This window comes from Somniosus microcephalus, unplaced genomic scaffold, assembly GCF_052327205.1.
Source record: "Somniosus microcephalus isolate GS21.2 unplaced genomic scaffold, FLI_Smic_1.0 scaffold260, whole genome shotgun sequence".
NCBI classification, from domain to species: domain Eukaryota; kingdom Metazoa; phylum Chordata; class Chondrichthyes; order Squaliformes; family Somniosidae; genus Somniosus; species Somniosus microcephalus.
Window position 1 is genome coordinate 259,932 of NW_028225447.1, and position 19,088 is coordinate 279,019.

Below are 19,088 nucleotides of genomic sequence, written 5' to 3' on the forward strand. Positions count from 1 at the left end.
CCACTCATTGCCTGATCTGAGCCTTGGTTCCAGGCGAAGGGACGTGGCAATTCCAAGTAGGGAAAATCAGAGGGAGGTTCAAGTCTGGATAGTGTCTGAGGCAAAAAAACAGAAATACGCAGCAGATCAGTCAGCAGAAGTAAAAAGAAACGGCAAGTTAATGTTTCAGTCGTGTGCCCTTCATCAGAACTGAAAACTAGAGAAAGAAGAAAGAACTTTGCAGGGCTATGGGCAAAGAGCAGGGGAGTGGCACTGATTGGATAGCTCTTTCAAAGAGCCGGCACAGGCATGATGGGCCTTCACTGTCTCTCGTTTGTCACATTGCTTGTCCGACAGCAGAAATTTCCTCCAACTAAATAGTCGGTCCTCGCCACAGACACTTTTCCCTAGCCACCGATTCCATCCCTCTCCCTGACAGCTGTCTGAGGCTGAACCTGACTGTTCGCAACCTTGGTGTCGTACATGACCCCAAGATGAGCTTCTGACCATATATCCGCTCCATCACCAAGACCGCCTACTTCCAACTCTGTAACAGCGCCCGACTCCACCCCTGCCTCAGCTCATCTGCTGCATAAACCCTCATCCATATCTTTATTATTCCAATACTCTCCTGGCCGGCCTTCCATCTTCCACCCTCCATAAACTTAAGCTCATACAAATCACTGCTGACCATATCCTAACTCGCACCAAGTCCCGTTCACCCATCACCCTTGTGCTCGCTGACCCATCACCCTTGTGCTCGCTGACCCATCACCCCTGTGCTCGCTGACCTACATTGGCTCCTGGTTGAGCAGGACATCTTTTTTTTAAATTCTCATCCTTGTTTTCAAATCCCTCCATGGTCTCGCTCCTCCCTATCTCTGTAACCTCCTCCAGTCCTACAAACCACCGACATATCTGCGCTCCTCCAATTCTGGCCTCTTGCGCATCCCCGATTTTAATCACTCCACCACTGGCTGTCATGCCTTCAATTGCTTAGGCCCTAAGCTCTGGAATGCCCTCCCTAAACTTCTCCACCTCTCTTTCCTCCTTTAAGACACTCCTTAAAACCTATCTTATTTGCCTTATCTCCTTATGTGGCTCGGTGTCAAATTTTGTTTGATAATGTGGCTGTGAAGCACCTTGGGACACTTTACTACGTTTTACTATGTTAAAGACGCTATATAAATGCAAGTTGTTGTTGTTGCATGATTTTTTTTTTAAATAATTAGTTCCTGGGATGTGGGCATCGCTGGCAAGGCCAGCATTTATTGCCCATCCCAAATTGCCCCTGAGAAGGTGGTGGTGAGCCGCCTTCTTGAATCGCTGCAGTCCATGTGGTGAAGGTACAGGTAGACTATCCTTTTTCCGCACTTCCGAAAACCGAAAACCTCTAAAAACCGAAAGTTTTTTCGTGGGGCGTAAGATGTGCGCACGACATGACCCGAGTGGTGCCAAACATGACAGGAGTGGTCCGGGAGCTCTGCCTTTCCCCGTGAGCAGGGCAGAGGGTCACAGAGTTCCCTCCTGGGTAGGAGATTGCAGGCCGAGCCGGGCAGTGTGAAGGAGGTACCGGGAGAGTGAACCCAATACAGGGCCCGTCCGATAGCTGCAGCGGCCCGTCCAATAGTCTTTCCTTCAACCACCCCCCCCCCCACCCCCGACCTGATTTGCGGGCCAGCTTAGTGTAGGAGTCAGCCGATATCTGGCTTTCCCACAACTGGCGGCGGCAGTCGAGCCCCAGACCCCCGCTAAGTCAAGGAATTCAGATACGGAGCAGGGGGAGCTGGAAACCCTCGATCTAACGGCAGAAATCAGCAGCGGTTTTTTTGGGTTTTTTTCTTCCCCTAGCATTTTTTTAAACAGTCAGGCTGTGGAAAGAGTCTCTGTAGCTTAGCAACAGCTTCAGAGACTTTCAAGGCAGGGCCCGACTGTTTACAAGCTGTTGCTAAGCAACAGTGTTTGTTGCCAGATACGGAGATGAAAACCTTCTGAAATCCGAAAAATTTCGAAAACCGAAACAGAGCTGGTCCCAAGGTTTTCGGATAAAGGATAGTGTTGCGTTTGCAAAGATAATCCAGAGACCGTAAGCAGAGTTCAGTTCATGCTGTTTTTATAATGGCTGCTCCATACACACACTCCTAGGCACAAGCAATCGAATACCTATACACAATACAATGATAACAGCACTATCAAACTCCATGTGCTCAGGCCAAGACAATCAAGTACCTATCACCAATGTCAGACATAACATTTCCTCCCCCCACAGAATTTCAAACATGAAATGCAGTGACAAAGTCCTGTAGGTGGCCAGGGCGAGAATGTGTACGAACAGGCCGAGGTGCGGACTGGTGAAGAGCAGGCCGAAGTGGGGACTGGTGAGGAGCAGGCTGAGGCACAACATCTGCTTGGGGGTTGGCTGGCTTAGCCACATGTGCATCCCGCCACTCTGGGGGTAAGGCTTGGGGGTTAGGTCCGTATAATCCCGCATCAGGGGGTGCTGGCACCTTCCGAAGGTGGCTGGCATGCCACCGAGAGCCGTCAGTGAGGCAGAAAGTGACTGGTCCAAGTTGGCGGCTGATTTGGAGAGGGGAGGACCAGAATGACACCGTCTTATTGTTGCGGTGAGGCCTGCGGACTCTGACCCAATCGGAGACTGAGATGTTGGGCGCCTTGGCCCTCTTCGACTGGTCGAAGCTGTAATGTATGTACCTTTAAGAGGAGAACTACTTTTTACAGCTCCTGTATACTGTAGTACCGGCAGTGACACCTGTATATAAACCCTGAGTAGTGATCTGTACAGTTAGTTCTAGAGTAACCCTCATTCAGTAAACACCTGTTGAATCGTTCCCTGCAGTCTGTTGTCTGATTATTGAAGGACACAACATTAAGATACACGGATCTAACAGTGGCGACGAGCAAGTTCGAACCTACCTGCAACTCTGCATCACCTCCCAGGGATTCGCGCCTGGAGAACAGTGGAAGAAGGTCGAGGCCAGAAGCACAGGCGTCGACCACGGGCAACCGCCCAGTCATCCAGCGGAGATTTGAGCATCTCAGGGGAGGCTGTCGAGAGCCAGGCTTGACTTTCCAGTCACAGTGGTCCAGCGAAACGGGCTGGCAACAGGTACTGCGCAGACCCTTCCCGGACAGCGACGGGCTAGAGCCCGACCGAGCGGCACAGAAAAAGGCCGAGCAGCGTCGATGGGGGAGAGAGAGAGGGCAGAGCGCACAGGGCACAGCTGGTGTTCAGGACCGAGCGGCGTCAATGGGGGAGAGAGACGAGAGAGAGCAGAGCGCAGCCGGTGTTCAAGGGCCGAGCAGCGTCAACGGGGGAGAGAAGCGCGCAGGAAAACGCGAGGCGCTGCCATTTGCCACGAGGACCGCCGAGAGTGGCGTTGGCAGCAGTGCGGGAGACGCCATTTTAAGCCGCAACGAGGAAGAAAAGAAAGCGCGGGAGATGCTATTTTAAGCCGCAGCGGGGAAGAAAGGAAAGCGCGGGAGACGCCATTTTAAGCCAGTCTAACCACACCCAAAAATGCCGAAGAGTGGCAGTATCACAGCGTTCGACAATGAAGTCGAAGATTAGACGACATATGTCGAACGCATAGAAGTATACTGCAAGGCGAATGAAGTGCCAGATGACAAGAAAGCGCTGGTATTGTTGAATTCAATGGGTGCAAAAACGTATGGCTTACTACGAAACCTAGTAACCCCAGAGAAGCCAGTAGAAAAGGATTTTGAAAACAGTGTCAATCCTACAGGACCACTTAAACCCCACCCCGCTGCTGATAGCAGAAAGATTTAAGTTTCACAAAAGGAACCAGCATAAAGATGAAAGTAATGCTGAGTATTTAACGGAACTGCGCAAGCTATCGAAACACTGCCAGTTTGGAACGGGACTAGCAGATACTTGAAGGGACAAGTTTGTGTGTGGGCTTCAAAGTGAAGGAACCCAGAAACGGCTTCTATCAGAAAAGGATCTTACACTGGACAAGGCTTTCAGCATTGCAGTATCACACGAAGCAGCAGCACGGGGCGCTGCAGAGATACAACGGAGACCGCAAGAATATGGCACAAATGAAATGTCATACGGAACAGTGAAGTGCTATCGCTGCGGCAGAACAACACACGACCATAATGATTGCTGGTTCAAGGACAAAGTGTGCAGACAGTGTGGAAAAGTAGGACACATAGCAAGAGTCTGGTCGGGAAAGAAAACCAGCAGCAAGAAATCTCCACAGGAGAAGTACAAGAAGGTACATAAGGTGACGGAGAGTAGTTCAGACGAAAAGAGTGATACAGACTCTGGAAGCAAGGAGCTGGGTTGTCTGAAACTACATAATGTGATCAAAACGGAGGATCACCAAACTATCTGGGTCATGCTCAAGATAGCAGGAGTCCAAGTGAAAATGGAATTGGACACAGGATCAGCCCTAACAGTCATAAACCGAAGGGACTACAAGCGGCTATTCTCACATATACCCTTGAGAGATACAAAGATTGTCTTGAAGACGTACACGGGGCAAAAAATCTACCCCAAAGGAAAAAGAAGGGTGAACGTTATATATAACGGCAAGGAAACACCAAAAATGGACCTATATGTATTGCCAGATGGAGGACCACCACTACTAGGACGTGAATGGATCTGGAAGATACAGCTAGATTGGCATTCCATACAGGCACTGACTGTGGCTGACAAAAAGGATGACGATGTCACACCTGGGCGACTGTCAAAGATCCTAACTGACGCGAAAGAAGTGTTCCAGCAAGGACTCGGAACACTAAAAGGCATGACAGCGACGACTAAAATTGAAGAAAACGCAAGCCCAGCCGTCGAAGCAGAGCTGGAGAGTCTGGAACGTTCAGGTGTACTGTCCAAGGTAGACTGGAGCGAGTGGGCTACACCCATCGTCCCTGTGATGAAAAAGTCGTTGAGCAGCACGCCTGGGGAACCAAGGAAGGTTCGCATCCGTGGGGACTTTAAGGTAACAGTGAACCCGGTCCTTCACACCGTACAATATCCACTTCCGCGGATTGAAGATATTTTCGCCTCGCTATCTGGAGGGAAACGCTTCACTAAGATTGATCTGGCCCAGGCGTATCTGCAAATGGAGGTAGAAGAAGCATCAAAAAAATACCTCACAATCAACACCCATAAAGGTCTCTACCAATACAACCGGCTGCTTTTCGGGGTAGCATCAGCTCCGGCAATTTGGCAGAGGGCACTGGAACAACTTCTGCAAGGGATCCCAGGGACCCAGTGTTATTTGGACGACATCCTGGTCACGGGCGAAAATGGCAGTGATCACCTTACCAACCTGGAGCAGGTGCTCACTAGATTGCAGGAATATGGGCTCCGAGCTAACCGCCCCAAATGCGAGTTTTTTTAGAAAACAGATCTCGTATTGTGGCCACATTATCGATAAAGAGGGGTTACATAAGTCCCCAGAGAAGATTGAGGCAGTAGTCAAGGCTCCAGCACCGGAAAATGTGTCACAACTGAGGTCGTTCCTCGGGCTGGTAAACTACTACCATAAGTTCTTGCCATGTTTGTCTACAATACTACACCCACTGAACACCCTACTGCAAACTGGGGTGCCATGGAAGTGGAGTGACGAATGTAGACGAGCTTTCCAGAAGAGCAAAACACTAATCACATCAAAAGAGGTATTGGCCCATTACAACCCGGCAATTCGGTTGGCATGTGATGCATCACCCTACGGCATTGGAGCGGTGCTGTCGCACAAATTCTCGGACGGCTCAGAGAGGCCAATAGCCTTTGCGTCACGATCACTAACCTCCGCCGAGCGTAACCTAGTGTGGGGAGTGAAAAAGTTCAATCACTAGCTGCACAGGCAGAAGTTCACCTTGCTGACTGACCACCAACCACTTGTCTCCATCTTTAATCCAAAGAAGGGCATTCCGGTGATGACTGCGCAACGGCTACAAAGATGGTCCCTTTTTCTAGGGGCACACCAATATGAAATCGAGTATAAGGGCACGAAACAGCATGGAAACGCTGATGGGCTATCACGCCTGCCACTGCCTACTGCGGAGGAAGCACCAGCAGTGGATCCTGTCGAAATATTTCATTCGACTATAATTGAATGCTTGCCAGTAACTAACGCTGGTATAGAGAAGGAGACTCGAAATGACCCGACACTGTCTCGGGTATATGATTTGACGGTGAAGGGATGGCCAGCACATGGCGACTCACTGTTGCCAGCATTCTCATCCAGAAGAGAACAGCTGTCAGTATGCCAGGGGACCTTGATGTGTGGATCCCGAGTGGTAATTCCACCCAAGTTAAGGGAGAGAGTGCTCAATGAGCTTCACGAAGGTCATCTGGGAGGGGTGAAAATGAAAAGCCTTGCTAGGGCTTATGTGTGGTGGCCGGGGATCGATCAGCAAATAGAGGACCTGACAAAGAGCTGCTCAGGATGCCAGAAGGTCCAAAATGCACCACCACATGCCCCTCTACACCCATGGGAGTGGCCCTCATCTCCATGGCAACGGGTGCATATTGATTTTGCTGGTCCATTCATGGACTCAATGTTCTTAATAGCCATGGATGCGCACTCGAAATGGCCTGAAGTGATCAAAATGTCCTCCACCACCACGGAGAAAACTATTGCAGTCCTACGGACCATTTTTGCCAGGAACGGCTTGCCAGAGCAGATTTGCTCTGATAACGGACCACAGTTTGTGTCCGAAGATGTCAGGGCGAGGCTGGTTCTGGACCCAAGTGCAGAGACGAGGCTAGAGGCAGGTATAAAGTTCAAACAAAGTACTTTACTGAATTAACACAAAGATACAATTACACTTTAGAAGCTCTGACAAGCAACCACTTGGCACAAAGGCTTGTCAAGACTGAGCACAGAGAAGGGGAAAAACAGAACTTAAATACTACAAATCACAGGTGAAACTCATAAGCCCGATAACAGTCAATTAAGGATTTAACAGGGGTAACCAGTCATGAAGGTGCCACCTAGGGGTTACTAGGAGAACTAACCGGCACACTCACAGGACCCCCTCCCCTAGGAACGGCTCCTGACGTTCCTCCTGGACGAGCAGGGTGGCGACGGCGAAAATCCCTTATGAGTTCCGGATCCAAAATGTCCCGGGCCGGAACCCAGGAACGCTTCTCAGGACCGAAACCCTCCCAGTCAACCAGGTATTGGATGCTCCTCCTGACCCGGCGACAATCAAGGAGGCGACGGACCGTGAAGACTTGCTGGCCGTCGATCATACGGGGCGGGGGTGGAGGTCTAGCTGCAGGAACCAAGGGACTAGTGAGTACCGGCTTGAGGTGAGAGACATGAAATGTGGGATGTATCCTCATCGATCGAGGAAGGAGGAGCCGGTAGGCCACCGGGTTTACTTGCTCCAAAATCCTAAAAGGTCCTATGAACCGGGGAGCCAACTTGCGGGACTCTACATGGAGCGGAAGATTCTTGGTAGACAGCCAGACCTTCTGTCCGGTCCGGAACCGAGGAGCTGGGCGACGGTGACGGTCGGCCTGTACCTTCTGCCGAGATGAGGCAAGCTGCAAGGCGGATCGGACCCTCCTCCAGGTACGACAGCAGCGTTGGACTAACCCCTGGGCAGCCGGCACTCCTACCTCCCTCTCCTGTTCCGGGAAGTGTGGCGGTTGGAAGCCATATTGGCACTCAAAGGCGAAAGACCAGTGGAGGAGCTCTGAAGGGTATTATGTGCATACTCTGCCCAGACCAGGTACTTGCTCCAGGAGGAAGGATTGGAGGACACAAAGCTTCGTAGTACCCTCTCCAGATCTTGATTAGTTCTCTCAGTCTGGCCGTTAGATTGAGGGTGGAACCCTGAAGAGAGACTGACGGAAGCCCCCAGGAGGGAACAAAAGGCCTTCCAAAACCTAGATGAAAACTGAGGACCACGGTCAGAGACAACATCCAGGGGCAAGCCATGGAGGCGGAAGACGTGTTGGACAACCAGCTGGGCGGTCTCCCTGGCCGAGGGAAGCTTGACAAGAGGAACGAAGTGAGCAGCCTTTGAAAAGTGATCGACCACAACTAGGATGGTGGTGAATCCTTCAGATGGAGGTAGCCCGGTGATGAAATCCAGGGCGATATGAGACCAGGGACGGCTGGGAATAGGCAAGGGATGCAGGAGACCAAGCGGAGGTTGTTGGGATGTCTTGTTCTGGGCACAGACGGGACAAGCGGAAACAAAGGTCCGGGTGTCGGCTTCCATAGCGGGCCACCAGAACCTCCTTTTAAGAAACTCGAGAGTCCGATGGATCCCAGGATGACCCGTCAATCGAGAAGAATGGCCCCATTGAAGGACCTGGGCACGCACTCGACTGGGAACATATAGTTTATTAGGAGGGCCTCCTCCGGGATCGGCCTCCTGACGTTGGGCCCTTCGCACCACAGTCTCAATCTCCCACACGACAGGAGCCACGATGCAGGAATTAGGGACGATAGGTTCCGGAATCCGGTCCTTTTCCGAGGGGTCAAACTGGCGAGAAAGGGCACCCGGTTTGAGGTTCTTAGACCCTGGGCGGTACGACAGGAGAAAGTTGAACCAGTTAAAGAAGAGTGCCCACCTGGCCTGCCGGGGGTTCAGGCGCTTAGCGTCCTGAATATATATCAGGTTCCACGGGTGTCCAAGAACGAGAGGGAGCTCAGGGGAATCTATCAGGTGAAACTGCAGCAACTCTTGATGTCTCTCCCCCACTTGGACATGTAACACTCCAGTGATATGATGAACGTGCCCAGAACCAAGGGGCCTGCCATCGAGGGCCGTGACTTGTAAAGGCTTGTCCAGGCAGGAGAAAGGAATTTTCAGTCTGTGCACCAGGGTACGGTCAATAAAACAACTCGCGGCCCCGGAGTCAATGAACGCCTGCAGATTGAACTGCTTTCCCTCCCAAGAGAGACGAGCAGGAATCAGGGTTTGGAAGACAGAAGGGGTAGAAGAAGGGGTTAGATCAATCCGTATCTTCCCAATCCTCCTGGCTTGTTCTTGGAGCTCTGGGCATGTGGCTCTGAAATGACCAGACAGGCCACAGTAAAGACAACACCCCTCTCTCAATCTCCTCTGTCTCTCAACCTGGGAGAGCCGAGTTCTGCCGAGTTGCATAGGTGTCTCTTCCGTGCTAACAGGTGGACTCGGGGGGTACTTGGAAACTCCTGGTCAGATCCGGAACACCGGACGATTTCACCCTTGTGGAAGTAGTGAATCTCCTCTCTCTAGCATGCTCCCAGAGGCGGTTATCCACTCTGACAGCAAGGGAGATGAGCGTGTCAAGGTCCTCCGGGATCTCTCTGGACGCTAGTTCATCCTTGATAGTTCCGGAAAGGCCATAAAAAAACATGGAAAGAAGGGCCTCGGTGTTCCAGCGACTCTCCACAGCGAGTGTGTGGAACTCAATGGCAAAGTCGGCTACGCTGCAGCCGCCCTGGCAGAGATTCAAAAGTCTCTTAGCTGCCTCCCGTCCACTCACAGGATGGTCAAAGACCTTGCCCATCTCAGCGGTGAAATCGACAACATCAAAGCAGACTGAAGTTTGCTGCTCCCAGATAGCGGTAGCCCAGGCGAGAGCTTTTCCCGAAAGTAGTGAAATAATGAATGCTACCTTAGAGCGAGATGAATGGAACATGGAAGGTTGAAGTTCAAAAACCAGGAAGCACTGGGTCAGGAAGCCACGACACTTGCCTGGATCACCATCATAGCGCTCCGGCGCAGGTAGGCGAGGCTCTCGGTAAGTCTGGCGATCGGCGACTGGTGGGGTAGCACCCAAAGGAACTGACTGAAGAGGGACATCCCGAGCAGAAGCCACAGCAGCTAGGTGTTGAATGGTCTGAGTCCATGTATCTACCTTGTCCGAAATGCCTTGGAGAAGTTGCTCAAGGCGGCCGAGGAAAGCACCCTGAAGGGAGAGAATAGAACGAAGTTCCTCCATCACTGCTGGGTCCATACTGGCTCAGTCTTGCTGTCAGGGCGAGGCTGGTTCTGGACCCAAGTGCAGAGACGAGGTTAGAGGCAGGTATAAAGTTCAAACAAAGTACTTAATAAACACAAAGATACAATTACACTTTAGAAGCTCTGACAAGCAACCACTTGGCATAAAGGCTTGTCAAGACTGAGCACAGAGAAGGGGAAAACAGAACTAATATACTACAAATCACAGGTGAAACTCATAAGCCCAATAACAGTCAATTAAGGATTTAACACAGGGGTAACCACTCATACCGCCTGTTTGTTTTGCGGTCTGGAGGAGTCCGTCTTTCACGTTTACACGGGGTGTGAGAGGTTGCAGCCCCTCTTCCATTTTTTGAGGGGGCTGCTCCTCAAATTTTGGTTGCACTTCAGTCCCACGCTCCTGATCTACGGTCACCCCGTGCGGAGGGGAGCGGGCGGGTCGGAGGACCTCCTCGTGGGCCTGCTCCTGGGCCTGGCCAAGAAAGCCATTAATTGGTCCTGGCAGCGGGCGAGCGAGGGGGTCGTCCGACCGGATTGCCTCCCCCTCTTCCGTGGCCATGTTCGCGCCCGGGTGGCCCTAGAGATGGAGCACGCGGTGTCCGCCGGCACGCTCGAGCTTTTTCGTGACCGGTGGGCGCCGCGGGGACTGGAGTGCATAGTTAATCTGGACAACCAAATTTTAATTTGATTGGTGGAGGGCTATTTAAAAAGGGTTATTGGGTTTTGTTAGTTAATTTGTGAACTTGTTTTTTTTGGTCCAATGAAAAGAGAGGGGTAACCACTCATGAAGGTGCCACCTAGGGGTTACTAGGAGAACTAACCGGCACCCTCACAGAAGAGTTTCGAAGATTTATGAAAAGGAATGGGGTAAGGCATTACACATCCGCCCCGCATCATCCAGCCACAAATGGATTGGCTGAGAGGTTTGTACAAACCTTTAAGAAGGCAATAAAGGCTATGTACAATGACAACATTCCGCTGCAGCACAAGGTGGACAATTTCCTGTTCGCCTACCGGAATGCGACACATGCAGTCACCAACCAGGCCCCAGCCATGATGTTCTTTAACCGAAGGTTAAGATCTCGCCTGGATTTGCTCAGACCAAACGTACGAAGAGATGTTAAGAGTAAGCAATTCCAGCACATCCATGAGAAGCCAACAAGGAGCTTCAATGTAGGGCAACCAGTCTTGGCCCGCGACTAACGAACAGAAAAATGGCAGCCAGAAACGATATGCACACGGCAGGGCCCACTAATGTACACAGTGGACGTTGGGGAGAGCATCGTGAGACGCCATGCTGACCAGATCCTAGAGTCACAGGAACAAGTCAACCCCATGCCTCGCCCATACATACCTGGTGATGAACCCGATGTACAGGTAGCATCTACCCCAGAAACAGTAGCATCGGAAGCTGATGAACCAACCGACGACAGGGGGCCAGAATCGCCTCCGCACCAAGAGCAAGACACTCGGGAAAGGCGCTATCCAGAAAGGCTCAGGAAACCTCCCCAAAGACTGAATTTATAAATAGACTATTTTCAGCTAATGTTGCATGTTAAAAGTGCTAATTGTAATTAGTTTGATAATTAATTGTTAAATGAGTGTTATGGTACTGTTAATCTAAAAGGGGAGGAATTGTAATGTATGTACCTTTAAGGGGTGAACTACTTTTTACAGCTCCTGTATACTGTAGTACCGGCAGTGACCACACCTGTATATAAACCCTGAGTAGTGATCTGTACAGTTAGTTCTAGAGTAACCCTCATTCAGTAAACACCTGTTGAATCGTTCCCTGCAGTGTGTTGTCTGATTATTGAAGGACACAACATTAAGATACACGGATCTAACAGAAGTGGAGTTTCATCTTCTCCTGCTGTCTAGCGACTGTGGCTTGAGCCGGTGGAGCAGGGCTCTGAGCTAGCGAGGGGCGGAGCCTGCCAAGGGGCAGCATGAGCTCACGGCCTAGCATGAGGGATGCAGGTGAGACCCCTTTAGTGGAATGCTGGGAGGCTCTGTAGTGCAGCAGTGTGTGGAGGAGGGCCTTGTCAAACGCACACCCCTGGGATAGGTGTGCTCTGAGGCCATTTTTCAGTGTCTGGTTAAAACGCCCCACCCCCCCATTTGACTCGGGGTGGTAGTACGTGACGGATGCCCTTGCTCTCAAGCTAAGAGGAGAGTTCTGAAGAGACCATTTGGGGGCCATTGTCTGTGGTGATGGCCTTTGGATGCCCCCAGCGGGAGAAGAGGGACTCAAGGATATCAATGATGACCCGAGAGGTGACAGAGCCCACGGCAGTAACCTCTGGCCATTTTGAGTGCAGGTCATAGGTCACCACTAGGAACCGTTGATGGTGGGGGACACCATGGATCTCCCCACAGACATCCAGCTGCAGGTGCTCCCAGGGCTGAGAGGGCCAGGCAAGGGGTTGCAGGGGTGGAGGAGCTTGGTGGCCAGTCTTGCCACTAACAAGGCAGGCTGCACAGTCCTTGACCAGGGCCTCGATTTCCCTGTCGATACCCGGCCACCACACTAGGTCTCGGCATCATTGTTTGAGCTTCACTATGCCCAAGTGGCCCTCATGCGCCATGGATAAAACACGCGCACGAAGGGCACTTGGGACCACGTGCAACACAGGAGTCATTCCAGCAGGAGAGCTCCTCTTTAACTCTGGAGTAGGCAGACAGTTCCTCAGGCACCTTGCGAGGCCAGCCATCTCTGATGAAGGTGCACAGCTGGGAGAGGGCCGGATCCTGTTCAGAGGCCTCTTTGAGCTCCTGGAGAGAGACTGTGGTTTGGAGAGGCATGTGCAGCATCTGGACGATATCCTGTTCCACATGGTCAGACCCGACGAGTGGGGCTGGGGCAGAGACAGTGCGGGAGAGCAGATCTGCAACAACATTGTCACGTCCTGGTGTGAACTGGAGACTGAAATTGTATTGGCGGAGGCGGTCAGACCAGCGGTGTAGACGCAGTGGTCTGTGGCCCATGCCGGATGTCGACGGCAGTGAGAGCCTGGTGATCGGTTCGCAGGGTGAAGGCACGGCCATAAGTATACAGGTGCCACCGCTCACATGCCCAGACGCACGCCAGCGCCTCACGCTCGCCTACTGAGTACTTCTGTTCGGTGGGGCTGAGGGCTCGGGAGGCAAAGGCGATTGGTTTCTCCACTCCATTCTGTATCTGCGGTAACACCACCCCCACAGCTGCAGCGGACGCGTCGCTGGTGATGAGGGTGGGGCAAGCGACGTCAAAGTGAGCCAACACTGGAGGCGACGTGAGCTGCGATTTGAGGAGGCGAACAGCTTCCGTACAGGCTTGTGACCACACCCAGGGCTCATCCTTTCGCAGGAGCTGGCGCAGTGGGGCTGTGGTGGCTGAGTACTGGGGCAAAAACTTCAGGTAGTACCCAGTCATGCCAAGGAAGGAGGCAACCTGTGCTGCAGAGCTGGGTTCTGGGATGCTGTGAATGGCATCCACGTTTGACTGGAGTGGGGATATACCGTCAGCCAACAACCGAAACCCCACAAATTCGATCTCTGAAACAGCAAAGACACACTTTTCACCATTCAGTGTGAGCTTGTGTTTTGCTGGAGCCGTGAAAACTCTGCGAAGGCGTTCGTCGTGAGTGGAGGTCGAGGGCCCATGCACGACGATGTCATCCAGGTAGATGGCCACCCCAGGAATGCCCGCGAGCACAGAGGACATCACCTTTTGGAAGCAGCTGGGTGCAGAGCTAAGTCCAAATGGCATCCTGGTGTACCGAAAGACGCCAGCATGTGTCACAAAAGCAGTGAGGTCCCTGCTGCTGGGGTGGAGGGGAACCTGTAGATAGCCCTGTCGAAGGTCCAGTTTCGAGAACAGGATGGAACCATAGAACTGCGCTGTGAGTTCCTCTGACGTGGGCAGTGGATATTTGTCAGGGATTACGGCCTTATTCACTGCTCGAAGATCGACACAGACGCGTAGACCACCTGACTTTTTCGTTGCGACCACCAGGTTGGCGACCCATGGGGAGGCATCAACTGGTTCGATGATGCCAGCTTCCAGTAGCTGCTTTAGTTCAGCTGTGACCCCGTCACGGAGAGCAAGTGGGATGCGGCGCAGTGGCTGAATGACAGGGGTAATGGTGGAGTCAACCATGGGCTGGTGGGTGAAGGCAGTCAGGCAGCCCAGACCCTCGAAGAGTGCTGGCCATGTTTGGCGCCACGGTGAGGCGACGTGCAGAATCGCAGACCCGCCGGTGTCCAAGAGAGAAAAACCCAGATCAGTGAAAAGATCCAGTCCCATCAGGTTAGCTCCTTGGCGTGCCACATGAAAACAAAAATCTGGCAAAACTTTTGTTCCATAGCGTACAGTGAGTTTGACCGAGCCCACTAGTCCAATTTTCGAATTACCACACCCGCAAAGGGCAGTGGAGGGCGCAGAGAGTGGCAGGGAGCTGAAAAAGCGTTTGAATATGTCCACATTCAGCAGTGAGACGCTGGCACCGGTATCCAATAACAGAGGGATGCACACATCATTCAGATTAATTGTGCATGACTTGAAAGCCACTACTGGCCCAGAGCTCACGTTGTGAATTATAGGCCAACTGCTTGAGGACTGAGAGTGTTCATCTGTAGCAACAGGGGCAGAACGGCAGACCTTGGCAAAGTGATTTTGTTTTCCACAATTGCGACAGGCTTGGCCGCGCGCGGGACAATTCTGCGCTCTGGTAGCATGTGAACGAGATCCGCAGTTTCCACACTGTTGCCGTGGTAGCGCGCGTTGCTGCCGTCGCGCGAGCATTACTATGTCAGGGCTGTCGGGACCGAGGGCGCTGTCACTGGGTGTGTGTGCTAGTTTTGCTGCACATTTGGCTGCAGACTCCAGTTGAAAGGCAATGTTGACTACCTGTGACAACGACAGATCGTCGGACTCGAGTAACAGTCTTTCACGCACTCTCACGTTGTTGGTGTGCTCTATTAGTTGATCACGCACCATCTCATCTTGTAGCGCACCGAACTTGCACGAGCTAGCTAATCCCCTCAAATTAGCCACGTATTGATGCGCCGACTCGCCGGGAAGCTGGTGACGCTGTCTAAAAATGAATCGCCACAGGAGGGCACTTTGTGCGGCAGAGAAGTACGTGCTTAACAGAGCCACAGCCTCATCATACGTTTGAATTGAGTCTGCTGTGCATAATGTCCCAAGAACATGCTGGCCCTCTGCTCCCAAGCAATGGGATAACAGTGCCTTTTCCGAGCCGTACTCACAGTTTCTAGTCCAAGAGCAATGAGGTAGGTTTCAAAGGACTGTAACCAGTGAACCCATGAGATCGGGCGCTCACCTGGTAGTGCAAGGAAGGGAGGAGGTGGTGGAAGAGAGATTTCAGCCATCCTTGTCACCAAATGTTGCGTTTGCAAAGATAATCCAGAGACCGTAAGCAGAGTTCAGTTCATGCTGCTTTTATAATGGCTGCTCCACACACACACTCCCAGGCACAAGCAATCGAATACCTATACACAATACAATGATAACAGCACTATCAAACTCCATGTGCTCAGGCCAAGGCAATCGAGTACCTATCACCAATGTCAGACATAACAGATAGCCTACCTGTACTCCCACAGTGCTGTTAGGGAGGGAGTTCCAGGATTTTGACCCAGCGACGATGAAGGAATGACGATATATTTCCAAGTCAGGATGGTGTATAACTTGGAGGGGAACTTGCAGGTGATGGTGTTCCCATGCGCCTACTGCCCTTGTCCTATGAACTTGCATTTATATAGTGCCTTTCATGTCCTTATGATCTGCCAAAGCACTTCATAGCCAATGAATTCCCGTTGAAGTGCAGTCACTTTTGTTTTGAACAAGGGTATCCTGGAGAGTAAAGTCCCTCTGGAAAGTAAAGAGGGGGAGATGTGCTTAGTGATGGGATCATGTTGTATGTAGTGAAAATGGCTGAAGATGCTCTGGCAGATGCAAAGACTAATAGGGTGGAAGGGAACAAGAGGGACTCTATATTCTGAGAGGAGGGGTTGTGAGCCGAGTCATGGGTAATGGATTGGATACGATCAAGGGTCCTGTCAACCAGTATTGAGGGGAAACCTTGTCTGAGGAAAAAGGACTTTTCAGGAGCTCTGGTGTGGAAAGTGGAGTCATTAGAGCAATTGTGACTGAGAGAAACTAAAGGAGTCTTTACTGGAAGTGGGGTGAGAAGAAGCACGATTCAGGTTGTTGTGGGAGTTGGTGGGCTCGCAGTAGCTGTTTGTGGAGAGAGACAGTCAGAAGTCCAGGAAGGAAGGGATAGGGCACCTAAAAGTAAGAGACGGTGGAAATTGGAAGCATAGCTCGTGAAATTCTGAAGATCAGAGTAGGAACAGGACACAGCGCCAACATAGTCATCAATGCAATGGCGGAAGAGATCAAGGAGGAGGCCAGAGTAGGATTTGAATTAGTTCCATACCTCCACCCAGAGGGTCTCTGGCACCTCCTGGCAGCAGGTTAAAGGAGGCAATGACACCAGCCTGTGTCACCAACATCTTAGCGGCAAATTTCAAAGCATTTAAATGAAGAAAAGAAGATTTTTTTTAAAGGGGAGAATGTATGCAAATACACAAAAAAAGGAATTTGAATTGAAAAAACATAATAAATAGATTTTCTAGGGTGATATCACTGCTCTGAAAAACATCATTAACTCCAAGTTAGGAGATGGGAAAAAAAATTAGGCATAACTTTCACAATAATTGCATTTTTTTGAACATCAGTCAGAAAGTTGGTTGTGTAAACTTGCAATTAACTTTCATAGTTAAAATTTTACAGCACAGAAGGAGGCCATTTGGTCCATTGTGTCTGTGCTGGCTCTTTGAAAGGGCTATCCAATTAGTCCCACTCCCCCTGTTCTTTCCCATAGCCCTGCCTGGCCCCTGACTGCATGTGCCCTGACAGGTGGAGTGGGTGGGAAAAACAATGCAGTTATTTCACTTTCAATATTTCACCCTCCGCCCTCCCAACAAATTGCTTTTTGTTTATGCCAGTCCCGACACCCCTTTAAAGTCATTGGGGGAACAAATTCATTACAGCACCATTTGGGGTGCCAACTTTAAAAAAAATTTGGTTTTGCGCTCCAGAAAGGAAGTGGAGTGCTAAATCGGGCGGGGTGGAGGCGGGGCGGGAGGTGTGCACGCTACACAATGGGCCGTACAGCGCTACCGCGTTGGAAGGCTCCTTCTCTCCTTTAAAGGGAAGGGCCATCGCTGCAGGCTCTGCAAGAGGAAAACTTACCTGGTCCCCGACGGCAGCCGCGATCCGGCCCGATCAGCCCCATGCACTGCAGCAGAGTGCTGGGCTGATCAATCGCTGGTGAAGAAAAATGAAAAAAAACAGAAAGACCATTTAAGAATTTTTTCCACTTACCTCGGCCACCTCGCCTTTAAGTATCGCACCCGATGCACCCGGCCTCCTAATGAACACCTCCTGCAGCTGCCGGTGTTTTCGCCTGGCGATGCTGCAGGGGGCGGAACCAAAGTTCGGGACCGAGGAGATGCACACGCCGATGATGTCACGATCTCCGGGCGAAGGAGATCGGGGCGCAACGGCATACCGCTGCCGCAAACCTCCCGCCAAATATCGCGGGAGTCGATCTTCTCGCCGCGCCCGGTCGGTAAGTGATTAGCGCCCCGTTGTCACCCCCCCAGAGGCGATAACGGGAGGTGCTAAGATGCCCAATTTCTTATAATATTAAATATTCACTTAGAACACTATCTTATTCTGCAACCAGTAAACCTGGCAGTGAAAACTCTCTTGCCGTCCCATAGACTGGAGTTTGAAGATGGGGATGGAGCCTGGTGTCCAAATGGTCCAGTAGATCCTGACGACATGGAGTTCCTTCAGGTTGATCTGCGATCTCTGCACTTTATTACCCTTGTGGGGACTCAGGGTCGCCACGCTGGAGGCCATGGCAATGAATTTGCTCAGATGTACCGGCTTGACTACAGTAGGGATGGAAACCGATGGAATTCGTGGAAAAATCGACATGGGAAACAGGTAAATTCCACAATAAAGGCATGCAAAATATTTTTCCATGTAATGTAAAATTTGGTTTGTCCGCACAAGGGAGCAGATGAGCATTGGTGGTGCTCGATAACACCTACTTTGTGTAGCTGGGGTACAAATGGTGAGTAAGAGATAATTGTGGTTGAAGGTAACTGGTTAGAGCTTACTATTTATCTTCCAACTAAGCTAAATTGAAATAAATTAAACTGAATAAATTTAATCACAATGGGGGTAATTCTGGCTTTGGCTGAATCAGGAGAGATGTATAAGGGGCGGCTGAATCGATATCGCCCGTTTTACACTATCTTCCAAAGTCAAAATGACCTCCAATGTTTCTGAGCTAATTCCTGTTGAAGATCCGATCCCACATCCTGCGAACAAATAAACCACCATTTGCATCTTTTATTCGGGTATCTTCCTCCTCCTCGCTCTGGTTTTATCCCTTACAAACCCCTTCTGGGCCATGTACATCTTGTAGGCTGAGATTTGGGGTAGGCAGCCTGCTCCCATACTTTGGCCAATGCTACGCTTTGGTAGACAGTAGGAGGAGCTGCTGATTCTCTGACCTGTACTACTTACAGCACAGCACCTTGCTGGGAGCAGGGGATTGGTGAACTTAGCCTATTTGACATATTATTAGTCTGTTACATAAAACAAATGTTGTCAGTATGGAATATATAGCAAACATTATCAGTATGCAATAAACATTCTTAGTATGTAATGTATAGCAATAACACCGTAGTGAGGTGCACAGTGATACGGAATTAAGAATTCAGCATGAACGTGCTCATTCATTATTCTTTAATGATGCAAGTAAGATTGTAAAACAGTGTTATTTATCAGTCAACTAACCCCCATTATAATAATAGTCTCCCATCATAATGGGAGATGTTCCCTCTTTCTGTCACAAAATTCTCTAGTTGGAATGCTAGTTAGCGGCAATAGCAAAATGCTTCAATTGTAAAATCCCAGCATAATAGGTTCAAAAGCATTAAAATAAATCAAATCAAACAGATTTAAAATAAGTATTTTGGCATGTCTGCAAGTCTGTAACATCATTTACATGCATACAACAGCCTCTGATGACCTTCCGTGCTATGCTAATCTT

General features: G+C 50.7%; 1 protein-coding gene across 4 annotated transcripts in view; it reads left to right on the plus strand.

Moving 5' to 3' along the window:
- Positions 1-19,088, plus strand: part of LOC147081970 (discoidin domain-containing receptor 2-like) — a 254,192-nt gene that overhangs the window by 158,385 nt on the left and 76,719 nt on the right. For all 4 annotated transcript variants that reach the window (XM_085980560.1, XM_085980564.1, XM_085980563.1 and 1 more), the window contains one exon: positions 17,743-17,971. In XM_085980560.1, coding sequence (XP_085836686.1) covers positions 17,743-17,971 — 229 coding nt within the window. The remainder of the gene's footprint in view (positions 1-17,742; positions 17,972-19,088) is intronic.